The sequence below is a fragment of the Strigops habroptila genome, chromosome 14, assembly GCF_004027225.2.
Source record: "Strigops habroptila isolate Jane chromosome 14, bStrHab1.2.pri, whole genome shotgun sequence".
Classification (NCBI taxonomy): Eukaryota; Metazoa; Chordata; class Aves; order Psittaciformes; family Psittacidae; genus Strigops; species Strigops habroptila.
In genome coordinates, this window is record NC_044290.2 from 5246833 (window position 1) to 5270323 (window position 23491).

The 23491-nt window shown below is 50.9% G+C and overlaps 1 protein-coding gene across 1 annotated transcript in view; it reads left to right on the forward strand.

Annotated features, from left to right (window-relative positions):
• Nucleotides 1–678: 678 nt before the first annotated feature.
• The window catches only part of HS3ST3B1 (heparan sulfate-glucosamine 3-sulfotransferase 3B1), a 28463-nt gene continuing 5650 nt past the window's right edge, over nt 679–23491 (forward strand). Inside the window, exon 1 of the mRNA XM_030505811.1 lies at nt 679–1294. Coding sequence (XP_030361671.1) covers nt 852–1294 — 443 coding nt within the window. The 5' untranslated portion in view covers nt 679–851. The remainder of the gene's footprint in view (nt 1295–23491) is intronic.

Here is a 23491-nt window from a genome sequence, read left to right on the forward strand (position 1 = left end):
GTGCAGCTGTGAAGTGTCCGCAGGGTGGGAAGGTTGGGCTAATGCAGGGAGGGCTCTGAGGGATATGTGGAGCGACCGGGATAATCCAGAGGTGCATAATTTTGTCCTGCGGTTCTCCTCCGTGCTGTACAGCAGGCAGACCTCTGAACCCTCTCGTCTAGCAATTAAACGTACTGTTTCATCATTCAGTCTCGTTTAGGGATAAAGCCACGTGTGATTAACATTCCCGAATGGAAGCCCTGCGGGGTGGGCTCAGCCTGAGGGCGCTCCCTGTGCGAACGCAAGTCTAAGGGGAGAGGTCCCCGTTAGCGCCCGACAGCGCAGCCGTGCTTTGAGCTGAAACAGACTCAAACCGCCGTCCCTTGCCACCGGAAGGTTCCCTATCGCGATCACAGCACCCCCGACCCCCTGCCCTGCCCCAGCGCGCCCCGCGGGCCCGCACGGTCCGCGCCGGGACCCGGCAGCCCGATGGAGCGGCTGCCCCGACGGTGCGAGGTGCGGGGCGCCCCCCGGCGCCCGCTCAGCCAATCAGCGCCTCCCCTCCCCTTCTCCTCCCCGCCCCTGCTCGCCTTCCGCTCTTCTGATTGGCTCTGCCGCCCGGCTCATTATGCGGCAGAGCGCGGCCGCGATAGGCTGCGGGCGCCGTCCATCGCCTGCCCCACCGCCCGCCCCTGCCGCCGCCTTTGCCTGCGCTGCCGGGCGGCGGGAGAGCGGCGCTGAGGCGGGCGGGCAGCGCCCTGCACACACGGTCCCGGGGCCGTGCGGAGCTCGGGGGTGCCCATGCGGCGCCGGGCAGAGCCGAGCGGAGCCGGGCGAGCTCCAGCCATGCATCCCGGCGCGCCCGCGGGCACATGGGGCAGCGCTTGAACCGCTGCCTCGATGTCCCCGTGGCGTTGCCGCCGCTGAGGCGGAGGTTGCTGCTGCTCTTCATCATGCTCTTCCTCTGGCTTTACATGTTCTACTCCTGCGCCGGCTCCTGCGCCGGGCTGGCCACCCGCGGCTCCCCCGCGCCGCCCCGCGCTGCCCCGCCGCTTGCCCAGCTGCTGCCGGGGGAGCCGGGCGAGGAGAGCAGCCTGGAGGAGCAGCGGGCAGCGTCCGACGCCGCCGGCCCCATCTCCAGCTTCTTCAACGGCTCCGGCACCAAGCGGCTGCCGCAGGCCATCATCATCGGCGTGAAGAAGGGGGGGACGCGGGCGCTGCTGGAGTTCCTGCGGGTGCACCCCGACGTCCGCGCCGTCGGCGCCGAGCCCCACTTCTTCGACCGCAACTACGAGCGGGGACTCGCCTGGTACAGGTACGGGACGGGCTGGGGCGGGCGGCGGGGACGCGCTCTATGTGTGTCCCCCGCGGGCTCCGGGGCAGGTCGCGCAGCGCCCGCGGCCAAACGCGGATGTCCCGCTAAATGCGGACCTCGTAAAAACCCCGACCCAAAACCCCCTCTGACCGTGGCTCTCCTGTTAGTCCAAGCGGCTGCGGCGGCGGCGGCGGCTGAGGGGTTGCGGGCTTGACGCTGGTCGAACCTTATTTAATCTTTAAATAAAGGTTAAATATTAACGTAATATATTTTTTTTTAACGCTTATTTCGTTGTGCCTTTGCTGGAGCGTCTGTTCTTCCTCCAGCTCAGGGGTCGCCGGGGGCCGAGCCCCGTCGGTCGCAGCCGGAGTGGGGGGTGCGGATCCGGGTCCGGGGAAAACTTCCTCGATCGCTTCATACGGTCCTTCCCCGTTAACTCTCCCCCGCCGCTGTGATCAGCTTCGGAGCCGGTCACTCGCTGCGCGGCTCGGACCGAGGTAGCGGGTGCGTGCGGTGCCGCAGCGGGTGCTGCGGGGCGGGATGCGGCTCCTCGGCTCGGGGGGAGGAAAACGCAAACGCACAGGGTTGTACCCGGAAAGGGTGAGTGTGGAAGCGCTTTTGGAGGAGCAGGGATTGTGCGTGGCTCGGAGAAGCGGGGGACTCCCGGCTCTAGTGGGACCCCGGCGCAGGGTCCGGCCGCCTTAACGTGGCTTCTTATCCCTTTATGATTAAAGTTCCTTCATCAAGAATATGTTGCCTGTGTCTTTGTGCCGAGCGCTTGCAGGAGCAGAGATGGGAAATTAGAAGCTAGATACGAGCTGTAAAGTTCTTAATTTCAACCTCTGTATAGCCCTGAAGTTCCCACTCCGCGATTCTGATTAGGTTTAGTCTCCTCGTTGTTACCGTTGCCATCCCTCGGCAGTTAGTGAAGCGAATGCAGGATAAGATGTGGCGAGTAGGAAGTCATTCCGAAAGCACTTTGTTTTATGAAAATATAGAATTTTGGAGTGGGGCATCCCATAGCCACCAACACAAAATCTTTATAAATTCAGTTGGGCTAAAAAAAAAACATTTTAATGTCCCGTTTTGGAAGGAAAACTTGCATATAACAGAGCCGGAGACCTGTCAGGATTTATTAGCAAAATGGTCTTGTACGTGTTGAACTCTGTTTTTAATTAGGCACCTAAATTAGACCATAAAATGGTTGATTAATCTTTTACAAGTAAGAGGTGGAAGGGGAGAAGGAGAGAATAATGCTTATGATTACATTAATCTGTTATCCCAGATGCAGCGGGCGAAAGTCAGTGTTTAAAGGATCCATGTTATTTTTACATTTGGAGAAGTTGGCATCAAAGTTCCGTGGAACTTTGGAAAGTTTCACCTTAATTTTTAAGGAACGTGGGCCCCATCCCTGGAAACATCCTGCTACTTTATTAAACAGTATCTTTGCAAAAGGGGCTTTTTAACTGAAATACAACGAATCTGAATGGGATTGCTCCAAAGCAGCGAGTGTGAGGGATGCTGAAAGTCTCGAAACCACCCCGAGGATCCGAGCCTGTGTATGTCTGTGGGACTGGGACCCAGCTCGACTGGGAAAACTTAATAGTGCAGAATATATGGGAGGAGAGGATGTATTTGCTCAAATCGACAGACAAGTTGTTGGTAATTGTGTGTTATTTCTATCTTCAGTTTGAATTAGATGCAGAAGTTTGTTCCTATAAATCTCAGCGCTAGAAATCAGATACTATAAAGCTCCAAACTCCCACTGATTGCAGTGAATCTTGGCTTCTCAGCGCTCTCGAGAGCGTGCTGCTTTCTCCAAGCTCTAATGAGGCTTTTATTTATTATCTTCATGTCAATAAGGAGATGCGTTTGTATTTCCTTGTTAATGGCCCAATAAAACCAGATTAAAAGTGCTATAAAAGAGTCTCCGTGCCAGCCGTGGTGGGGCAAGCTGGGCAAGGCTCGTCTCTGCTTTTGAGATGCTTTTACACAAACGGACTGAACTTTGAGATGGGGGCATTTCCTTGTGTCCTCAGCACCCAGTCCTGGAAGTTTAAATCCGATCGCCTGGCTTTGGAAAGATGAAGATGCAATTTTTAAGCCACGTCTCATTAAAAGTATGTTTTATTAGACCAGATTCTGGCTAAATCAGGTCATTTCTGTTTGGAGTTTTTAGTTTGTTGTTGAAGTTGCTCCTGCCATATAATAGTGTTCCAAATATGTTTTCCAGATTTTTGGGAGGCAGAAGGCATCACAAATTTGCTTATTTAGCTTGATGAAAGCTTATATTTTGGGGTGTTTGCAATTGATTGTTTTTAGACACAGAGTAGTAGTTAACATAAAGTTTTCATCTATAGAAAATAACTTTTGAAGGCAGGAATGCTGACTTTTTTCTTGCTCTATTTTCTGTCAATTGGAATGAAATCTGTTTGCTTTTACTTCTTCTGTGTAGAAGGCAAAACAGCATCAAGTAGCACTGACCACTATTCCTAAAAAGCAGAGGGAAACATTAAATTAATTTTTCAATAGTGAGATAAGTAGAAATCGAATGGAAGTAACTTCTGTCCACACGTTGCGGGGTTTTTCCCCCCTGGTAATGAATACAGCATGTTAACTGCTTCGAGTGAAAATATGTACCATGACAGAGGAGAAACGGGATCCAGCCACTATTGCAAACTCATTTTAAGTAGTGCCTGGGACTTTTGGATAGTGAAGAAGTTTCCCCTTCCCAGCAGTAGGAGTTCAGCTCTACTGTAGCCTATGTGCGAGTGTCTGGCTGCCCGGACAAATGGGAAGTTGTTTCCTTACTACATGAGTAAAGTAAGGGCTTACTATATGAGTGGGGGGGGAAGTGTTTCTTGCAAGCCTAGGAAATGATTTGTTGAATTACTATTTTTATGTTCCTTTCTTGTTTCATGCAACAGTGATGCATTTGTAAATATACTAGGGACTTGAAAACCTGTTGTCCTATAACTAATGTAAGGTAAGGAAAAAAAGATCATTAGTGTTATGTGTTTTGGGGTGGGGTTTTTTGATTGATTTACTTTTTTTTTAACCATTTTAGGCCCAGTGAGCTGTAGCGCCCCGTCCCTCCTGCCATGGGCTGAGCATTCCCAGCCCCGCTCAACATCACTGATTTATATTTCAAGGCTGTAGCCCTCTGCTAGCAAACCCCGTGCTATGGCTGCACTGGCTGAAAACTCGATAGCGGTGTTAGCCTGAGCCCCTCCGCCTCCCGCAGCACACTGTGGGACCTCTCTGTCCTTTTTTTCCCCCCTTCTTTTTCCCCTTAAATTAATGTTTTTATTCTTAAAACTCTGGGGGTTCCTCTTCCCGCTCTTGCCAGGCTGCCTTAATACATTCTCCATGCTGAGGCTTGGTGGGTTGGCTCAGCAGGATCAGGCCCCATGGTCTGGTGGTGTGCAGTAAACAGCTTCAAACATGCATTTCTTAGCCACTCCCCTAAATAAGCACTGGGGGAGCTGAATGTGTAGCGTGCTGCTTTGCAGCAATTCCTGAATCACGAGAAACTGCCTCATTTTTTATTTTTATATTTGATTTTGCCCCAAAACCCTCTTTTTTTGCCCCAAGGAGCGTGGGGGTGCATGCAGCACAGTGCTCATGCTTACAATGGGCCACACTGAGTGCAGGGGAAGGATGAGGAAATGATGGTTAAAAGTTTTGGGGTGAAAGCCTTGCAGAACAGAGGGAAATCTGGAGCAAGGCAGGATTTTGCCCTGAAGTTTGGCCGTTCTCTCTAGTCTCAGCTTCACAGTGGCAGTGAGCGCTTAATAACTGCCGCTTAACTGTGCAGGCACAGCCAAGTGCTTGCAAAACCCAATGTGTCGCAAGGTTCATTGGCCTCGGGAAGTTTGGGAGCAGTCTTGATTCTCCCAACTGGACTTTGGGTGCAAATGACTGCGTCTGAGCAAAGAGCAGTTCCTCGCGTGTGTTCTCATGAGCTGCATTGGGTTGGAATGAGCATATCCTAAAGGACAGTTGTGTTCCCTGGGATGGCTTTGCCAAACAGCTTTCCCATGGAGATTTGGTTTTCTTGTTGATTTTTAATTTGGTTTTTATGTATATTGACGTTGGATGTGTTGCACTGGAATGGGGACTTTTAATGGTCCCCTCAACACGCACGCAGGGTTCCGTGCCCCCTTGTCCATTGCAGCAGCTCCCCATGACGTTGCCTTTAGCCGCTCCGCACAGTTCAGAAGAAAATGGCCCCAAAAAAGAAGGGCTGGGCTGCTATAATCAGTCAGCAAGGCCCTTGTGTTTGCATGGGCTCATTCCTTTAGATCTGAGGAGGGTTGAGTTGTTCAAACAGATGGCAAAGATTATTCGTGTTGCTGGGGTTTCAGCGCGCTCTGCTCCGTTTCAAGCATGTTGCCCGATATGACGCACGTGACAAGTCCTTCCCAGCACGACGCTGGGAAGGGGGGGAACGACATTGTCTGCCGTGATCGAGTTTCATGGCCTCACCTGTTGAGCTGCTGAACTATTCCAAGTTGACCATGCATTGGGGGTGACTTATGTGGATGGTGGATCTGCCCGGCTAATCGCGTTAGCGCAGCGCCGCACAGCGCGCATGGGGAACGTCGTGTGCTCCTTCTTGGCATGAAAACGATGGGAATGAAAACCCACGGCTTGACTCTGGCTATGGGATTTAGTATGGGGTTTTTTTGTTTTCAAGTGGCCCGTGGCAGATGTCTGTAACACACCCCGAGCTTTGGATACTTCGAGGCGCTGCCAGTGAAGCCTTTGTTTCTAAAGGCATTCAGCAAGCCCCGGATGCGGTGGCTATAAAAACTCTCATCCCAAACCATCGTGCTTTCGAGCTGTATTTCCAACCAGGCCTGATCATTGACTTCTCTTAACATCAGGCCTTACTTGCTAAACTGCTTTGCTTGCTGGATTCAATGCTATTAATCCATCCCAAGTAGGAAGAAGTCTGATTTAGCAACCATTCAGTGTTCATGTCTTCTGGTGGTGTGACCATGGGTGATCAATGGGTTCAGGGGATAATGAATGGGCAAGGGCCATGCAGGAAGGTTAACATATGGGCTCAAAGAACAACAAATAGCAGGGCACGTTATTTCAGTGGTGTAATTAGGAGGTCAGGGGCTATCGCCTGCTACCTGTTGTCACCATGTGGTGTGTGAGGAGGGGCTGGAGGAGCAGCTTCCTCCTTGCTTTGTGAAATGACTAAGTGCTGTGCTGGGTCCTGACTTGCTGCTGCTGACTGTACCGGGGCTTGCCCACGCCGCTGCAATTTCAGGTCTTTCAGCAGCTCACTGTGTGTTTCCTAATTACCTCGTGAGAAACACCATGTGCTTTTTAAAGGAGCTCAGCCCCGTGGCTGTCACCAGCGGCAGCCGGAAGGCAACTGCGTAAATGGACCTTATCTCAACTTTCTTAATGGAAACAAGGGCTCACGTGATGAAACATATTGATTATGAGCAGGCTCAGCAGGAAAATGGGGTTAATTCAGGGCAGGGGTTTACTGGCGCTGTAGCTTTACCCATAGGGAGTTGCTTCTGGACTGGAGGTGGTTGCAACGTGCATCGGGAAGGGCATCGCATGAGGGTCAGGTAGGAAGAGGAAGCCAAGGTCAGGAGTGCAGCCCCTCTGTCTTGAGCATCTCTCTGCCTGGGGGTGGTGGGGACTGCTTGGACATGATGTGCAGTAGACCTTACTTCATTCATAAAAGCGTCAGGAAGGAGATAACCTGGTGCCACGTTGGCTTCAAGCGTTCCCCATGGTGGTTTTCCTCTTTGTAATAGCTCTGAAGATGGAGAATGAAAATTGACTCGGTGATGGTGTGGTGCCCTTGTACTGGGAGGGGGTGAGGGCCATTGAAGGGTGAGGAGGGATGTGCAGGAAGGACCAGAAGTTTGGGTGGTTGGGGGTTTAGGTGATGCTGGTGAGAATGCTGGAGGAAAACAGATATAGACGTGCTGGTGACAGAAGACCTCGTGCTGATTTCTAGTAAATGAATAATTCAATTCTTTGTTTCTTCTGTTAAAATACATGAATGTGGCAGTGCCCGGGGAAAGAGAGAACTTCATTTAGAGAAAAATAATGCCATGTTCTTATAAATGCTTTACATCTGCATTAACCACCTCAGAAACACCCTGGAACCAGCCTGCTCCAAAACCAGTTCTGTTTTCGCCTCTCCCTACAGAAAAGGGATGGAGAAAGAACCTCTCTGCTGAGGGATGCTGTGACTTAGCGCTGGCTTCCAGGGAGTCATGGCCCTTTATGGCAGTAGAGGATCTGACTCAAGATTCAATTTGCAGCCCATCTTGGAGGCAGGGCTGTGCATTGCTCTTAACCTGGCTTTGGACAGCATCACCTGAGTAGCTCAGTGCTACTAACCTTTGATGGAGGGGAGTGATCCTCCCTTTTCCTTACCTCCTTGTAAGTATTGTGCTGCTAAAAATCCTAAGACCAGAGCTGTAATCTGGCCAGTGCTCTCAGCTGGTGCTGCTGGGGACCTTACAAATCCACTGACGTGGCTGGTTTGTAATAAATACAACCAGTTGTAAGCTCTCCTTTGAGTTGGCACAGCCTCTGTGCTCCGGTGCGCGGTCCTGGCAGCGCAGCAGCAGCTCCTCCAGAAGAAAGTGAGACTTGTGCACGGGCTTTCATTTTATATGCTGATGTATAATGTTATAGGGGGATGTATACGTTTTATATATCCCTTGCTGAAAGTGAATGCAAGGCCAAATCCTGTGCTGCCACAACCGCAGTCTGGCAGCACTGAGCGTGGCTGGAGTGAAAGCACTGATTCTCTTTAAAGCACATACACTTTTCACGTGGGAAGTTGTTTCTGATGAGGACACGAGTCTTCATCAACGTGCTGGTGGCCAAGGCTGGACCAGATCCCCAAACCTGCTGGTGTTCAGTGCAGCCCAAAGCCCTGCCTGCGGGAGGGCTCCAAGATCAGGCCCTCAGCATGTGTGTGAGTGACTGTGAGGGCAGAAAATGCCTCCACAGAAGCCAAAATCCATTACAGTTATTAACCTCAATAAAGCAGCTAGACAGCATTTATAGTAAAGCCTTCAGCTTGCAGCCTGTCTTGAGTATTGAATGTAAGCTTAAAACTTGAAAGTCTACAGAGCAGAGGAGAGCAGCATGTGGAGGCATAGGAAATCTGTAGAAAACTGTTGATTTGGTGACAGATAAAACATGGAAAAGCAGAATGCACTGGCATCACACCGGGGTTAAACTGCAGTTGTATTCTTGATGTGGAGCGGGGATGTCAGGCTAGCGACGATGAGGCTTGGTGCAGAGATCTTCCTGTCACTAGGGGGAGGATGGAACCCCGGCGTTGTATTAACACAGTGCTTTGCTGCTTCAGTGAGCTATTTAATATTTGTTTAAAAACTGGCACGGCCTGCAGCTCTGGCATGCTCTCGGTTTGTTTTCTTTAAAGGTGTATTGGGCTTGGAATGAAAGCAGGAGGTGCTGGAGTAAACATCAGCAGGTGTGTCCCAGCAGTGGTTGTACGTGGTCCTCTGCTGCTTTATACGTGGGGCTGAGAATGTGGTTCCTAAATGTGAATTGCAGAGGGATGCCGTGGCTTTGCTCTGCCCTGTGTCTGCATGTTGGGGTGATGCCTGATGCTCCAACCCCCCCATACCCACCTCTGGTGCCATCTTTAGTGAATTGTGACGGATTGGAGCCAGTCCCCTGAGTGTCAGAGCTGTTCCGTCTCCCACAGGTAGGATGAGGTGTGGAAAGCTCCCCAAGCAGTGGGGCAGTGGGCTTGGTGGGGGTCTCTAAACATCCCCAAGCATCTGCCGTTGCTTCACTGTGACTGGACTGAGCAAAGTGAGGTGCCCAAGAGCCAAACAGCCGGAGCATTGCCATTCCTCAAGGAAGGGCTTAGCATAGTCCGTCTCCTCCATTCTTCCCCAACACTGTGCACTGAACTTGTTGCAACTTAACACAAAGCTCATAGCTTTTTTTCCCCTTCTTAATTTCCCTCTTGAGGCTAATGAGCCTTGGGCTGTCTGCGTGGCGCTCCGAAAAGCAGAGGGAATAGCTAATAAGGGGATGCTGAGCAGCGAGCAAAGCCTTGGGAGAAGATATCGGCCTTGCCAAAGCAGAAGTGGAATAGCCGGTTAGGGTTTCAACCTAACCTGGGCTTGCTGCGAGCCGAGAGGGGCTGGGAGCTGCTGTCTGCTCCTGGCAATGACAGACCGGAGCTGCCGCCAGCCCCGCACCAGTGTCTCTGTATGTACCAGCGCCTTGGCCGGCTGCACCGGGGCTGCTGGCTCCCTGCAGAGCCGGTGCCAAGGTCACAGTGCTAAATGCAGTGTAACAATTCATTCACCTATATATAAACAGAAAGCTCATGTGGTCCTAAAGTAGATTAAGAGCCGGGGAGTTTCCTCTTGCCCGCCTTCCTCCCCACGGTCTTCTCCTTCCTTGGGTCCTCTGCGGGTGAGCCCTGCGGTTGACACACGCTCAGGCATCCCAGTAAGGTTTACCAGTTGGGTTAAGCTGGGGCTGAGCCCAAAATCAGTGGGGACAGAGCTTAAATGGATTCCCTGGCTCACCCAGTTCCCCCATCAGCCCCAGCACCCTTACTGGTGCTGGAGGAAAGGACATGTGCAAGATCTCTGCCTTCCCAGTGGGGATGCTTCACTCTGTATCAGTGCCTGATGCTGGGAGTAGCTGCTGGAGTTTACCTCCAGCAACAGGCGTTTCAAGACTCCCATTGTTTTGAGGCTCACTGTAGCAAGAGCTGAGCTGCATAATTTGTTCCCCTCCATGGGAACACCATGGGACACACCTTGGGACGTGCTGGCACCACGAACCCATCGCTCCATTGCCTCAATGGGCACAGTCCTTTTTTGTCCTGGAACTTAATTTTATTTACTCTCTTTGATGTTTGGGGTTGGAGGAGGTAAAAACGATGGGAAGAGACTCAGGAGGTTCTTACTGGCCTGATTGGAGATGTTGGGGGGGAAAAGTCCCATTCTAGATGAATATTTCGCTACCTCAGTCTGTTTACCATGGGGTTAAAAGCTCCAGAGGAAGCACGTTTGTGGGGGATTTGCAGCATGGAGGTGGAAGAATAAGCTGGGCTGGGTTTCCTGGAAAAGCCACAGCATCTTGATGTTTGTAATGAGGCTTGAAACTAAACCCAAACAAATACTTCCCTCGTGACTCCCGTGGAGTTGAGATTTGTATCGTATCAAAACCGAACTTCGTTTTGTTTCTTCTCACATCCATCTAAAACTGGTCGAAACTCAGTCACTCCAAACCCCAAATGTAAAAATCTAGGGATAATATTTAGTTTAAACTCCAGGTTCTTTTTAATGTAGCTGCAGAAACACCCCTAAAAATTGTATTTCTTAAGAGTAGATGATATGTGCTGTCGAGGCAGTTGGAGAAGAGCAGAGCAGCTTTCAGCACTTCCAGGCCAGTCTGGGTTTTACAGTCAGGGCACGTGCATGCCATGAGCAGCAAAGTCTGCTCCTTGGCTTTGCACAGGGAAATCCTTGGAAAACTGAATAGACCCCATGTCCTACTCCAGGAGTAGTGGGGGAGCGAGCATCGGCGCTGCCCACACTGGCTCTGGAGCCTCTGCTGCTGCTTCCTGGCCACCTCCTTGTGCACAGCCAGTTGACCGAGGGCCACCACCAGGGATGGGAGCTGGTGGGAAGAGGTGCCCATGCGAGAGGTTGCATTTGGGTAATGTGTGTTGTCACTCTCCATCTCCCTGGCTCCGAGGCAGAGCTGACTTGTCTGAGATTCCAAGTGCCAGGCTGTACATGCAGGAGATGGAGGCAGGGAGAAAAGACTTTGTGAAGGCTCACAATGGAGTCCTGAATCAGTTCAGTCCGGGTCGGAGGGGGCCAGGCTGTCCTTTGGGAACCCAAGGGTATAGAGATCAAAGGTGCGGGCGAGTCAATTACAATTCACATTTGGTTCATCCATATGTTTGGGTATTTGAAAGGCTTCAATGGCAACGCATTTTATATCTCTTATGCCCATTGATTTGTTAATCTGACACTTGATTTCATCTGAATAACAATAGCTGTCATTCAGAGTCCTCAGTGTTCAGGGAAAAGTCACTTCACTTGGGTTGTGCTCCAAGGCCTTAGCAGACAGGCCCACTTTGTTCTTTATGTAGAAGGGCTGGAAGGACTTTGGGATGATTCAGCCCATTTGCTGGCTCTAGAAGGAAATCAGCTCTCTAGGGAAAGAGGATGGGATGCTGCAGGTCAGTGCTGGGTTTTGACACATGTGGGTTTGCTCCATAGGGTCCTTTCTGGTTGTCACCGTAGCTGTGGACCTGCCATTGCAGCCTGTGTGAAGAGGTGGGCAGAGTTTTGAAGAAAGACAACCCAAGTAGTCAGAAGTGGAAGGCAAGCATGGAGAGCACTCTTAAATACAGCCTGAGTGTGCTGGACTAGATCAACTCATTGGTATGGCCATGTGAAGTCTCTAATTACATGAATACCTTTTTAATTAGAAGCAGTGCTTTGCATCTGCTGTACTTGCAAGCAGAGCATCTCCACCAGCTGAGCCTGCTCTTTAAAGAGCTCTTGACTCTATTTCCTTGACTGTTTATGACCACGTCATGATCCCATGTAATGACTGGGGCAGGAGGGGAAGTCTGCAGGCAGACCTGCTCCTTCATGTTTCCCTAATTGGTGCCTGTCTCCCTGCTTTGCTGGGAGCTTCACTCCTTCCCAGGGCTGGTTTGGTTCCTTCTGCTCTACCCCGAGTCCTGCAGCGTTGCTGGGACCCACCTTGGGACGTGGTGGCACCACGAACCCATCGCTCCATTGCCTCAATGGGCACAGTCCTTTTTTGTCCTGGAACTTAATTTTATTTACTCTCTTTGATGTTGGGGGTTGGAGGAGGTAAAAACAATGGGAAGAGACTCAGGAGGTTCTTACTGGCCTGATTGGAGATGTTGGGGGAAGAAGAATCCCATTCTAGGCAAATGTCTGGCTACCTTGGTCTGTTTACCATGGAGCGATCTTAATTTCTAGTGCTGCTCCTTTATGAGTGTGAATCACAAATCCATTAGGAGATGAGTTGAGGTGACAATCCCATTTGTGTTCAAATGCATTTAGAGATCAGTACCAAGAGGATCACCGGTGTTTTAATTTGCCAGGCATTTTGTTCCACTGGGTGACAAATACAGCTCAGCCCAACGGGAGACACACTGAGTGGGACAGTGTCCAGATTACTGGTGGTTTGGGTTGATGCCACCCTTCCTTTGCTTTGCAGGAGACTTTCAGAAATCAATTGGGTGACTCGGTTTGCGATAAAGTCTAAACCAATTTGAAATGCTTGACCCACTTTTTAGGATGCTCAGGGCAATGAGCAGTGCAGGACGTGCTTGCTTGGTTGGGCACTGTCCCACATAGCTCGTCCTCCTCTGGTGAGCTTGTTCTTCACTGCCATTACTGCCACCAGAAGATGACCCATCCTCTGATGGTCAGAAGGAGCATCCCCTTATCTTTAAGCCAGTCGAGGAAGAGCTGCATGGGTACAGGGCTGCTTTGGGGTTACTTTAGGGGGAGTCGTGCAGCTGCGGTCTGGCAGCAGCTTGCCTGCGTCCCTTGGCTTGTGTTAGGAGCATTATCAAAAGGCAGGGGAAAAAATGGTAACTTTCTTTTTTCCATAGTGAAACCAGAAAGCTGGTGCTCTCTGAGCTGCTGTTTCAAAGGCCTCTGCTGTTCAGGTGGTGCTGGATGCCCATCAGATTCCCTCAGGTGCAGAAGGTGGGTTCCTGTAGGCGTGTATCTGTCTCAAGGCTTGTTTCAAGCCCACCCTGGCCCTGCCACCCTGAGAGCTCCCTTCTCACATGCTGCAGAGGAGCTCGCAGGCTCTGGCTCAGCCATCACATGGAAGATGCTCCAGGGGCTGTCAGTGCTCGGAGGAAAGTGCTGCTGGGTGAATAAAGCAGTTTCCCTGCTCCCTTCACTGCTTTGCTATGCCCACGGTGAGGAAGAGGAGGAGGAGCAGGGCTGTCACGTGGCTGCCACTGGCACCAGTCCGTTCCGAGGCTCTTCACCCAGCACAGTGGTTTAAGCCCACCTTTGGCGTGACTTACCCTGAGGGCAGATGAATCACAGGGGATGCTCCCCCCCACGAGATGTGGTGTGAGCTGGGGCATTGCTTAGGGCAGAAAGGGGCTCCGGGGCTTATCAGGAGGCTCTTTCTTCTAATCTCAGCTGTAAAGCCCCAGCACAGGAAGGCTGGGCTTGATGAGGAGAAATGTGTGTCAAGGTGGCAAGCAAAGTCCTCCCTGTGCAAACGCTGGGCTGCCCATACGGGTGTTGAACAAAGGGCAGCATTATCAGTGTGACTTGTTACCTGCTTGTGCAGGCACACAGACCAGGGCATTAATGTCTGTGGTGGTGGTATAACACAAAAGACCTCTCAGCAGGGCTGTGATTTATGGATGTGGCAATAGGAGAACGTGGTCCTGCCGGTATCTCGCTGGGTTGGGTTTTGTTCAGTGGCTGTTGACTTGTGCAGCGTTTAGCTTGGGGTTGGCTCTTTGGTTTGTGGGTTTGGTTGGTTTGGTTTTTTCCACTTTCTAGCAAAATTGGAGCCAGTGAAATGCCAGGAGAGAAGGACAGTGAAGTAAGTTCATCTCCTTGCAGTCCTGTCCTGGGTGGAGATTTGTTAGGTGTTTCTAAACATTCAGCCTTAATGTACCAAGATTGGCTGCCCGCATCCAGAGACAGGATGCTGCAGTGGTCACTATGTGCTTACTTAACCAGAAAGGTAATTTATAAGTACGTGCCCTAAAAATCCATACAAACCCTGTGGACCCACACCCTACAATGGACCCAACCAGGGATTACTTCTCTTTTCTGGGAATGTTCTTCCTATTGCAGCATGGCAGATGACTAAGAGGTACATGAAGTGACCATCTCCCCCAGCATTAGATGCGCAAGACGTACCCATTGGGTCCACACCAAGATGTATTCTGCTTGCTGAGCTCCCCACCACCAGCACATGGTGTAACAAGGCCCTGAAGAAGGGCCTTGAAGAGCAGGTGCTGTAGGGATGAGGCTGATGGGATGACCTTCTATGGACCAGGAATACCTCCTGGTGTCCTATCTGGGGGCTGGAGCCCTGGCATGCTCTGGTGTGACAGGTCATGGGTAGCAGGGTGTCTCATGTCAGGTCCAGCCCCATGGCACATCCTTCCGTGGAGCCAGGAGGATGCTTTGCTCTGTGTGTGGTGATGGGCAGTTCAGCTCTTGGGTGGCTCATGCTGCTACTTGGTTCTTGAAACGCCTGGTGCTTCTGGGACACCAGCTGAAAGCCAGAAAGCTGTATGCAGTCTGCACTGTTGGTTATGTGCACCTCAATGCCAGCTTCTGCCTCCCCCAAATCCCAGTTCCCCACATCCATGGGGTTTCACCAATGGAGATTGCTCCCTTCGCTGCAAGGAAGCATTTTCCCAAGACCTATGAGGAGGAGAGATGTCTGAAGATCAGTGAGTAGCACTGTGGTGTTTTAACATCTTTGAGAGGATTAATGCTGTTCCTACAAATTAAGAGAGCAAATCAGTGGGTGTGGGAGCAGTTTGGGGCTACAGAGTCTCTGCTGGGCTGGCGGGTGCATTGCTGATGGTTGAGCTGGCCAATGCTCCTGCCTTGGTGGTGGTTGTGGTTGAGCTTTGATGGCTGGGAAGAGCCTTGGGAAGAGGCTGTGGTGCAAGCAGTGGGTTCCAGTGCCACACGGACGTGGCCGAGCTGATGCTGATAGCAGGTGGTGGGCTTTGTGGTGGGAATTGTGGCAGCAGCCGGGTTGTCCTGCTGGAGCTGAAGCCAAACCTCTGAGACTGGGGTCTCCAGGGCTGGCTGCAGCCAAGTGACAGTGTGTTGGCTGCTGTCCTCTGCTGCAGGAGATGCTTCCATCACCGGCGTACCATGGATGTGTTTTGGATGTCCCACCAGCTGTGATTTTTTTAGCTGCTTTCAAGCCTTTTCCAAGCCAGGCTTCCTGTGCTTAAGCCAACTCTGAACTACCAAAAGCCACATTTTGGGTTTTGTCTGTTATTTTTTTCCACAGATAAGCTGGTAACTCCAGACCTTGACTCTCTTGCTCTGCCTTTTTATCTGGATGGGGACATTACTTTTGTGTTTGCAGTCCAAGCTCAGCAGGTCCTAGTTCCAGCTTCCCATGAAGGGCAGGATCGATGCTACCCAAATAAAGCTGAGTCCAAATAGTAACATCTTTGGTACAAGGATGTGTTAAACCTGCAGTCTCTCAAAGAGGCTCTGAGAGGAGAACTTCATCTTGCAATGAATCCATAAGTGGATCTACCAAACCTTTGTGTAGCAGGAGCTTAGCACACATAACACTAACTCCAGGCTATAAATTTTGGAGGGAGGAGAAATAGCTGGTCCTTCTGGTTGCGATAGAGCAAGAGGCAGTCCAGAGAATTTATTTTTCCCCAAGAGTGAGTTGTGAGCACTGAAATCTCTGCAGATGCCTGGAATTCCTCCTCTTTCCTCCCTTTCAGGCTGTTGTCTGTTTAATTTATAGAGAAAAATGTTTCTACTGCTTTGCAATAAACTCTTGGACACCATGAAGGTAATCTTGGCTTGTTCCAGACCCGCACTGGTGCAGCTCTGGAGTAGCTGCTGACTTGCATCCGTGCCAGGATGAGCTACCTGCTTGTGGTGGAGGTGCCAGGGGCTTATACTGGTGGCCTTCAGGTGCCAGAAGAGAGGGAAGGAGATTACGCTGGTGCAACTGGGGCGCTCCTGCAGGGATAAATCACAGTTAAACACTCCAGCGGGGTGTACTAAGAGGTGACGCAGCACAGGAGTGAAATACACAGTTTGGCAGAGACAGTTGGCTCTGTAATCTGCTGGAAAATAGCCTTTATTCCCAGTTTGCCAGTTAGCTCCATCGTGTTTCCTGCTGGGTCTAGGGGTTTTTTTCCCCCCTTAAATCATGAGTTTCACAGAACTACCTCCTCCCTTCTCTGCTTTTAAACAAAACCGGTCTTTTTCTTCCTTTCTGGGGGGAACCAGAGACAGATTAGAGTAATCTCACATGACTTGACCAGTGGGCAGTGCAGTCTGGTGATGCTGGGCTAAAGAACTCACCCATAAACAGCAATTAGCTTTTAATCATAGTGCTGCTCTGGCCCCCCGTGTCCCCCTGCAGCAACAACGTGTGCTCTTTGTTGTCTGGATGGCACCAGGGGGGGACCCACAGCAATGAAAGGGAATGGGGGGGACCAAGAGGAGCAAGATGCTCATTTCAGCCCCACCCCCTTACTGCGCTCAAAAGCTCTTATTTTCGGAGCAAAGCACTATTGAGGTGTAGGGACAATGGGGACCAAATCCTTCTGGGGGAGGGGAGGTGCTGGCAATTGCATCTTTTGTTGCTTTCACTTCTTTACTTGCCTATGGCCTCCCCCATCCCATCCCTCCAAGAAGCCTGCATAGATGCTCGCTAGATGATAATGCAATCACTTTCTTGGGACCTCGCTAATAGGATTATAATTATTACTGGAGATGAACTGGAGTGAATAGAATATTTACCACTTCATCTTAAATTATTGTAAATCCCTCCAAAGCAGCCCTTTGATATGTAAAGTGCTGCTTCTCTCCCCCCCAGTGAAGATAATTATTTAGTGGAAGTTCAGAGCTTTTAAGTAGGATGGGGGGACAGAAAGAGGCTTCGGTGTTTACATAAAGACAAGGGCCTATATAATGAAGTGGTGAAGTTGATGAATATCTTGCCTGGCTCCAGCAGAAGAGGAGGGAAAAGTCTTGCTGAGCATTTGTAACATCTTGGGCTGTTGTTGGGGGAAAAGGGGAGGAAATAAGGGGAAATTTGCCCCTTCTTAGTCCAAAGAAAGCCCCGCATCTCTGCAGCCCAAGTTTGGTCAGTGCATGAGTCCACCCGATGATAATGGCAACATCTTGGGTTTATTCTTTAGGGCTGGAGTAATTTCTGTTTGAGGAATGACCAAGTAGGCTGGGAGACCTCAGCCTGGCAAAGAGATGTCTTGGGGGAAGGTATGATACTCCACAGAGTCACAGCTAGGCTGGAGATGGAGGGAGGGATGGGGTGGTGTGATGGTGCAAGGACTGGGGCTATGGCTTGAGGCCAGGAGCTCGTGCACAATGGACAAAGCAGGGACCCAGGGCAAGCTGCGCATGTCGAGGGTTCGGGAGGAACCTGGGCAAAGGGTTGGAAGAGAGATCAGTTGAGGGTTATTAGGTGGACAAACTGCATCAGACCCATAAAAGCCTGAGCTGAATCTGGATGGAGGCTGGGAGAGCAGTGGGGGACAGGGGATGCTGCTTGCTCTGTTCTTGCTCTGCCCTAGTCCTCCTCTGGCCAGATCCCCAGATCCTATGCAGCTCCCCAGGCCACAGGGACTTTGGCCTGAAGGAGGTACCGTTGTTGCTGCAGTGTGTTGTCCCCTTCTCAAGGCACTGCTTTGATTTGCCGGGGCCATTTGGCACACGCCAGCTCTGCCTGTGTGGAGTGGGGACGAAAGGACCATCTGCCGATGCCCCACGTCTCCCCGCTCCCCCCTGCCTTTGATGGGGTGTTTTATCCACATCAAAGGCACTTAGATCAGACTCCGCAGCCGGGCCAGAGCCTGTTCCTGTGGGGTATGTGGTGATGCCACCTATGGCCACCAGCTCTTTGGCCCCATTGAAGTCCCCCAGCGGCTTCATGATGGGGACCCTTCGCACACCGTTACCCTCCTCTCCCTCCTTTAATCCCAAAGCCCCCTAACAGGTGAAGGGCACCTGGTAGATCTGGGGGCAAAGAGCAAGGACATTGATTTCAGGCCCACATATTTTCCCCCTCCTCCTTTACCTACCCCTTCTTCATTAATTCCCATCATCTGGTTTGTGTAACCGTGGTGGCGGGTGTTGGAGGGAGCTGGATAGGGTTACACCCCTTTCAAAAAGGCCGAGCCTGCTTCCCAGCCGTTCCCTTTTATTGTTGTACAATTTGCCAACCCAAACAACGGGCTCCCGCTCGAGACAAAGGCACACATGTTGCCCTTGCCACTGGTCATAAAAAGAGGAGAGGCTGCTGCTACTGTACAGGTCCTTGGTGCAACAGCTTGGTAAGAAAAATGTGATGTATCAGATAATAAACCAGCAAGTGCTCCGACTCCCAAAGAGGAATTTGCTATTGCCTCTTCTCCCTCTGTTTCTTCCTCCTTCAGAGTCAAAGCCAAGTGGCTAATTGTGAAGCCAGTTGACCTTGATGCTGATGGCAGGCTCCATGATATAATTAAAACACTTCATTACTTTAACAGTCTTTCTCTGGGCTTGTCAGGTTCTTGCTTTTAAGGAATATTTCTGATGTTTGATGATGGTGTGATCAGCCTTGCAGTGAGGAGGGGCAGGAAGGGTTGGGATGGGTCCAGTGTGGTGGCCTTGGGAACTGAGCTGATGGTGCTGGTAATGCTCGGGGTTTTGGCTTCCCAGAGCATTGCAGACCTCTTGCTCCCTGTCAAGTGTCAGTACAGGGCTATGAGTGTGTGGTTTTAATGCAGCCCGTGGCTGCTCTGATCACCACTGTACGTTTTTCCCACTTCCTGAGAGCGACATGCTGGGAAGAGACTGGGATCAACTGGATATCGCCTTGGCAGAGCGGGTGGGCTGGAAGGCAAAGCTGCCAGCAGTGGAGATACCACCCCCATTCTTTTTCTTTAAAGAACTAGATTTAGTTCACTTGGCCTAAATTTATTTATTGGGATGGGGAGGAGAGGGAGAGACAGAGAAACAGGGGGATTTAGGATGAGAATTGGCTGAGCAGGGCAGGAATAGCAGTAAAGCCCTCCTCAAAACTCTGTTTCACTTAAGACAGGGGATGGGTGGTCTGTGGTTTGAAACAAGCCCTTTGGCTTTGGTGTGATCCTGACCAAAGCAAAGCTGAGCAGGACCGTGCTGGGATGGGGACAGGGCACCAAACTGCTGGAGAGCATCAGTCTGAGATGCAACAAGGCTTCAACCAGTCTCATCTGCACTTGTTTCCTCTAAAGCTTTTCCAAGTTGGTACCAGCAGGCTTGTTTGCTTCTCACCGTAAGCTTTCAATCTAATCTATGAAGTTTTAGACAGCTTTTTGGGAAGATTTGGGGGCGCTTTCCCTAGAAACAGTCAGGTTGCCAAAATTCAGTTTTCTGAGAAGAAATCCCTTTTTGTCTTCTTGAAACACCAGTCAGGAATTTGGGTAGGAACTGGCCAGAAATAGGTTGGATGCTCTGCATGTGCACCGCTGGGCTGCAAAGCAAATGGTTCTGGATTACAGGCCTGAACTTGCCATGAATGTGGCTGATGTCCAAAATAGTTTGACTTGCTTTTTCTCCCCTTTCCACTGTTTTCTTTGCTTCTAGGGAACAGCTGTGGGGGGAAAGCCTAGGAATTCTGCATGAAAGGAGGTTCTTGCTGTATCTGCTGGCAGAGCTGCCATGGGGACTGCTGCTCATAGCTGCATCCAGATGCTATGGCATTTTATGCTGACTCTAACAATGCTTCTCTTGCTGTTACAATACCCTGTACACAGCTGTCCATCTCCTCTAGGAGAGTTTTGTTATCATTGCAGAGGGAAACTGAGGCAGCTCAGAGCAAGGGGCTGGTCTGGAGCAGAGGGGTTTGATGCTGGAGGGTACCATTGCTGCAGCATGGGGCACCTCAATTTTAACACCAGTGGAACTTCAACTCTTGAGCGTGTTGGAGCACGGGGAGCATCTCCAATAGTGATGCTGGGTAGGAATCTATCTGACACAAAACCCTCCCCAGGAAGGAAAGCTCATCATGTGCTTAGCTCTGGGACTCCTGTTCAGCAGCAGGAGCACCTGAGTGCTGGTCTCACCGGGCAGCCTGACGGTGACCTCCACATGGGCAGACAGCCGGGGTGATCATCACCTTAGTCCTGCAATGGGGCTTCAGGCTCCAGCAGACCCTGGAGGGGTTTATCCCAGCGGGTGTTTATGAATGGCAGGAGGTGTGTGGGGGGACCAACAGACATCCCAGGGATAAAGCCAGCGCTGATTGCTGTGCTCTGCCCTACCTGCAGCACATAACACAGCAACAGGTTGTGGAGGTCCCCTCGACCCCCCCGGCCCCTTGCCTGTTCCTCCTTGAGCAGTGGCAGCAGATTAGCCCGGAGCCCCTCTGCGCAGACAAAAGCTGCCACAAAGGGCATTAGGAATCAGGATTGGATTACTGTTTGGCCACCTGTCATCCCCACGTTGTAAATTTATCTCGCTCTGGGTCCAGTTTTCACATTGGAGAAGTTTGCACTTAAAGTAATAATAAATTCCCCCCTCCCAGTGTCTCCCCAAGCAGCAGCCTGGTGGAGTTCGGTTTAGCATCCCTTCTCATTCCAGGCTTGAGAGCTGTGTGGGGCTGGAGATTAGGGCTGTTTGAATAGAGAGAGCCTTTATTACATTAGTCTAAGTGGTTAATAGGTAAAGTAGGCCAATCCATCTTTAGACTAAGCCTATCGCTTTGCCTACGAAGGGTGCAGGCTTCACTGAGGAAATATTCATTAAAGGAAAAGCTTTTGCTCTGTCCCTCTTGACATGTTAATAGCTTGGGGTTAGGGGCTCTGCTCTCTGCCTATGGAAGATTCATAGCTGTGCTCATGCAGCAACTCCCTTCTCTTGCTGGGACCCCTGACGGTGCTGCAGTGCTGAGCCCCATCACTGCCTGGGCTTGGAAGGGAATAAACAGTACCAGGAGTCTGCATCTCCTCATCCTCTCTTTCCTCTTCCATGCTCAGAAAGCAGGTGCCACGTCCCTTCCCAAGCAGGGATGTAAGGAGAGGGTTCAAATGATGGGCAGAGGCAGTACTTCAGTGCTGGGACTCTCTGCTGTGGGACGTTCTCAAGGCCAAAAGTATTCATGGTTTTGAAAAGATTAGGCAGTTCGTAGTCGCTACGAAATGGGATGATTTGGATGCAGATGCTGTCTCCAGAGGTCTTTGAACTCCAGGTTGCCAGAAGGCAGGAGGATAACAAGGCAGGAGGGACTGCTTGCCAAGCTTTTCATACTGTCTTTATTTTGCACTACCGTGTCCGCTACACCCCTCAGTGGTGTCTCCATGAAGCCCTGTCCCGACTGGTGCAGCAGCTTTTGTCCCAGGGCTCACCTGAGCTCCCTGTTTCCCACAGCCTGACTCCCTTTATTGTCTCCCTTTCCTTTCCCATACAGACCACAATGGTAGCTGCACCTCTGCTCTTCTCATCTGGCACCAAACAGTGCTGGCAGAACCTGCCCAGGTCTGTAATGTGCCTGTGAAGCCTCCATGGACACAGAGGACTCCACAACCATCAGGAGCTGCCCCAGGGCTAAACTGTGCATGAACCATTGAGCTGAACATGAGTTCATGCTGAACCCTGCTCCTGTTGCCTAAGGGGGTTGCATCCTGTGGCTGCAACTCTTCTGACCATTACGGCTCCTCTTTCCCCTCCCTTTATAATGGCTATCATTCAGCACAGCCCTTGTTGTCTTGGAGCCCCAGGAGCAGATGTGTTCAGAGCTGGAATCTGGTCCTGCTTCCACAACGTGTATGTTCAGCATGTTGTATTGGAGCTGCGGTGCCATACATGGGCCAAGTTGCCCTTCTCCAGTTGTGGTTTGAAGGGGAATAAACTCTTCTCAGTGACTTTTCCACCGATGTGAGTTCAGACCAGGCAACTTACCAGTTCCTCCTGTCCCTGAGGCTCTGTTGTCTCTGGCTGCCAGCATAATGGATGGTGCCTCTGTGGGAAATTATGGAAACCATGGGAAAGCTCCTCACAACTGACAGGCCCATGCAATAAAACTTTGCTTTCCTGGATGTGATGGTGTCAGAGGTTCAAACCACATCCATGGGCCACAATATGTGGCTTTGCTTGCTTCTGTCCAGCTTTTATAAAGCCAAGGCACTAAGATAATCCTGAGGATCTTAATTTTGTGCTTTGCCCAGCATCTGTGTGGGTACAACAAAGGAAGGCAGTACTGGAGACTGGGTTTGGTGTGTTTGGTTCTCATTCTGGGGTTGAAGGCTTCATTTCTGTCTCCGTTCATCTCAGCCTGTGCTGACCAGCGGGCAGTGGTAGTGTCAATGTGCCTTGTCTTGCTTCTCTTGCTGTGTTGGGTCGCCAGCAAGATGTCCTGCAAATGCCAAGGATTTGGGTCCTCTCCAAAAATAACAATAATGTGGGGGTCTAGACCTGCACAGAACTGAGTGCTCTCAGCTCTATCAGATGTCCTCAGCCACAAATGAGTGTAGGTTCAGGAGCTGTGTGGTCTCCAAAGGGACTGACACCAGGCCAGTGGATGCCTTACAGTTGTTCCTTGCTTCTTCCACTTACGCAGTGTGCTGTGTTTGTTGAAACACTAACCAGGAGCCTGTATTTCCCAACCAGATCAACTGACTTGGCACCTCCACCTCCTGCAATTTCCTCCTGTTTCATGGCCCAGCCATACCCAATGCCTCTCTTGTGCAAGGAGGGAAAAATAAGCCTTGTGTCATTCCCAGGAGACTGATAAATACTGACTGTGGTAGTCCTGGAGGAGAAGTTGGTCTCAAGGTGCAGGGCCCTGTACACAAGCAATCTGATGGACCTGACCTGAAGCCAGAGGGGTTCAGTGCAGTGCGGCTGACCTGAGCAGGTCTTGGGAAGCAGCCTTTCCTCTAGGCAGGTCCCAGGTCATTAAGGACTTCGTGGGTTGAAACCAACCTCTTAAATCAAGCTGGAAAGCAATCAGCGGCCAGCACAAGATGTAGAACTCAGGTTTAATATGGCCATAAAAAGAGACACCACTTAATGAGTAGACTGTTGAAATCCACATTGGCCCACGATAGATTTAAGAGTTCCTCTGTGAGCATTATTGACTGGCTCTGTTCTGTGACAGCATTATGGGTTTGCAGAGTTGGCCAGAAAGGCGAAGAATTAGTCAGAGCTTTTTTTTTGGTTCCTGGTTTTTGGCACACGCTGGTTCCTGGCTTCCAGAAGCTCTTGTGTCTGGTAGACCAGGGTGATTCTTTTATCTGCATGTGTAACTCCATTTGCATGGCCTTGAAATCACAGCTTTAAGTGTTGTCATCACCTGTGGGCTTGGATGGAGGTTTCCACAAGCCTATAGCCCCTTCCTCCACAGTCCAGCTTGTCCATTGCCACCTCTCCCACTGACCGATGTAGATCTGGTATG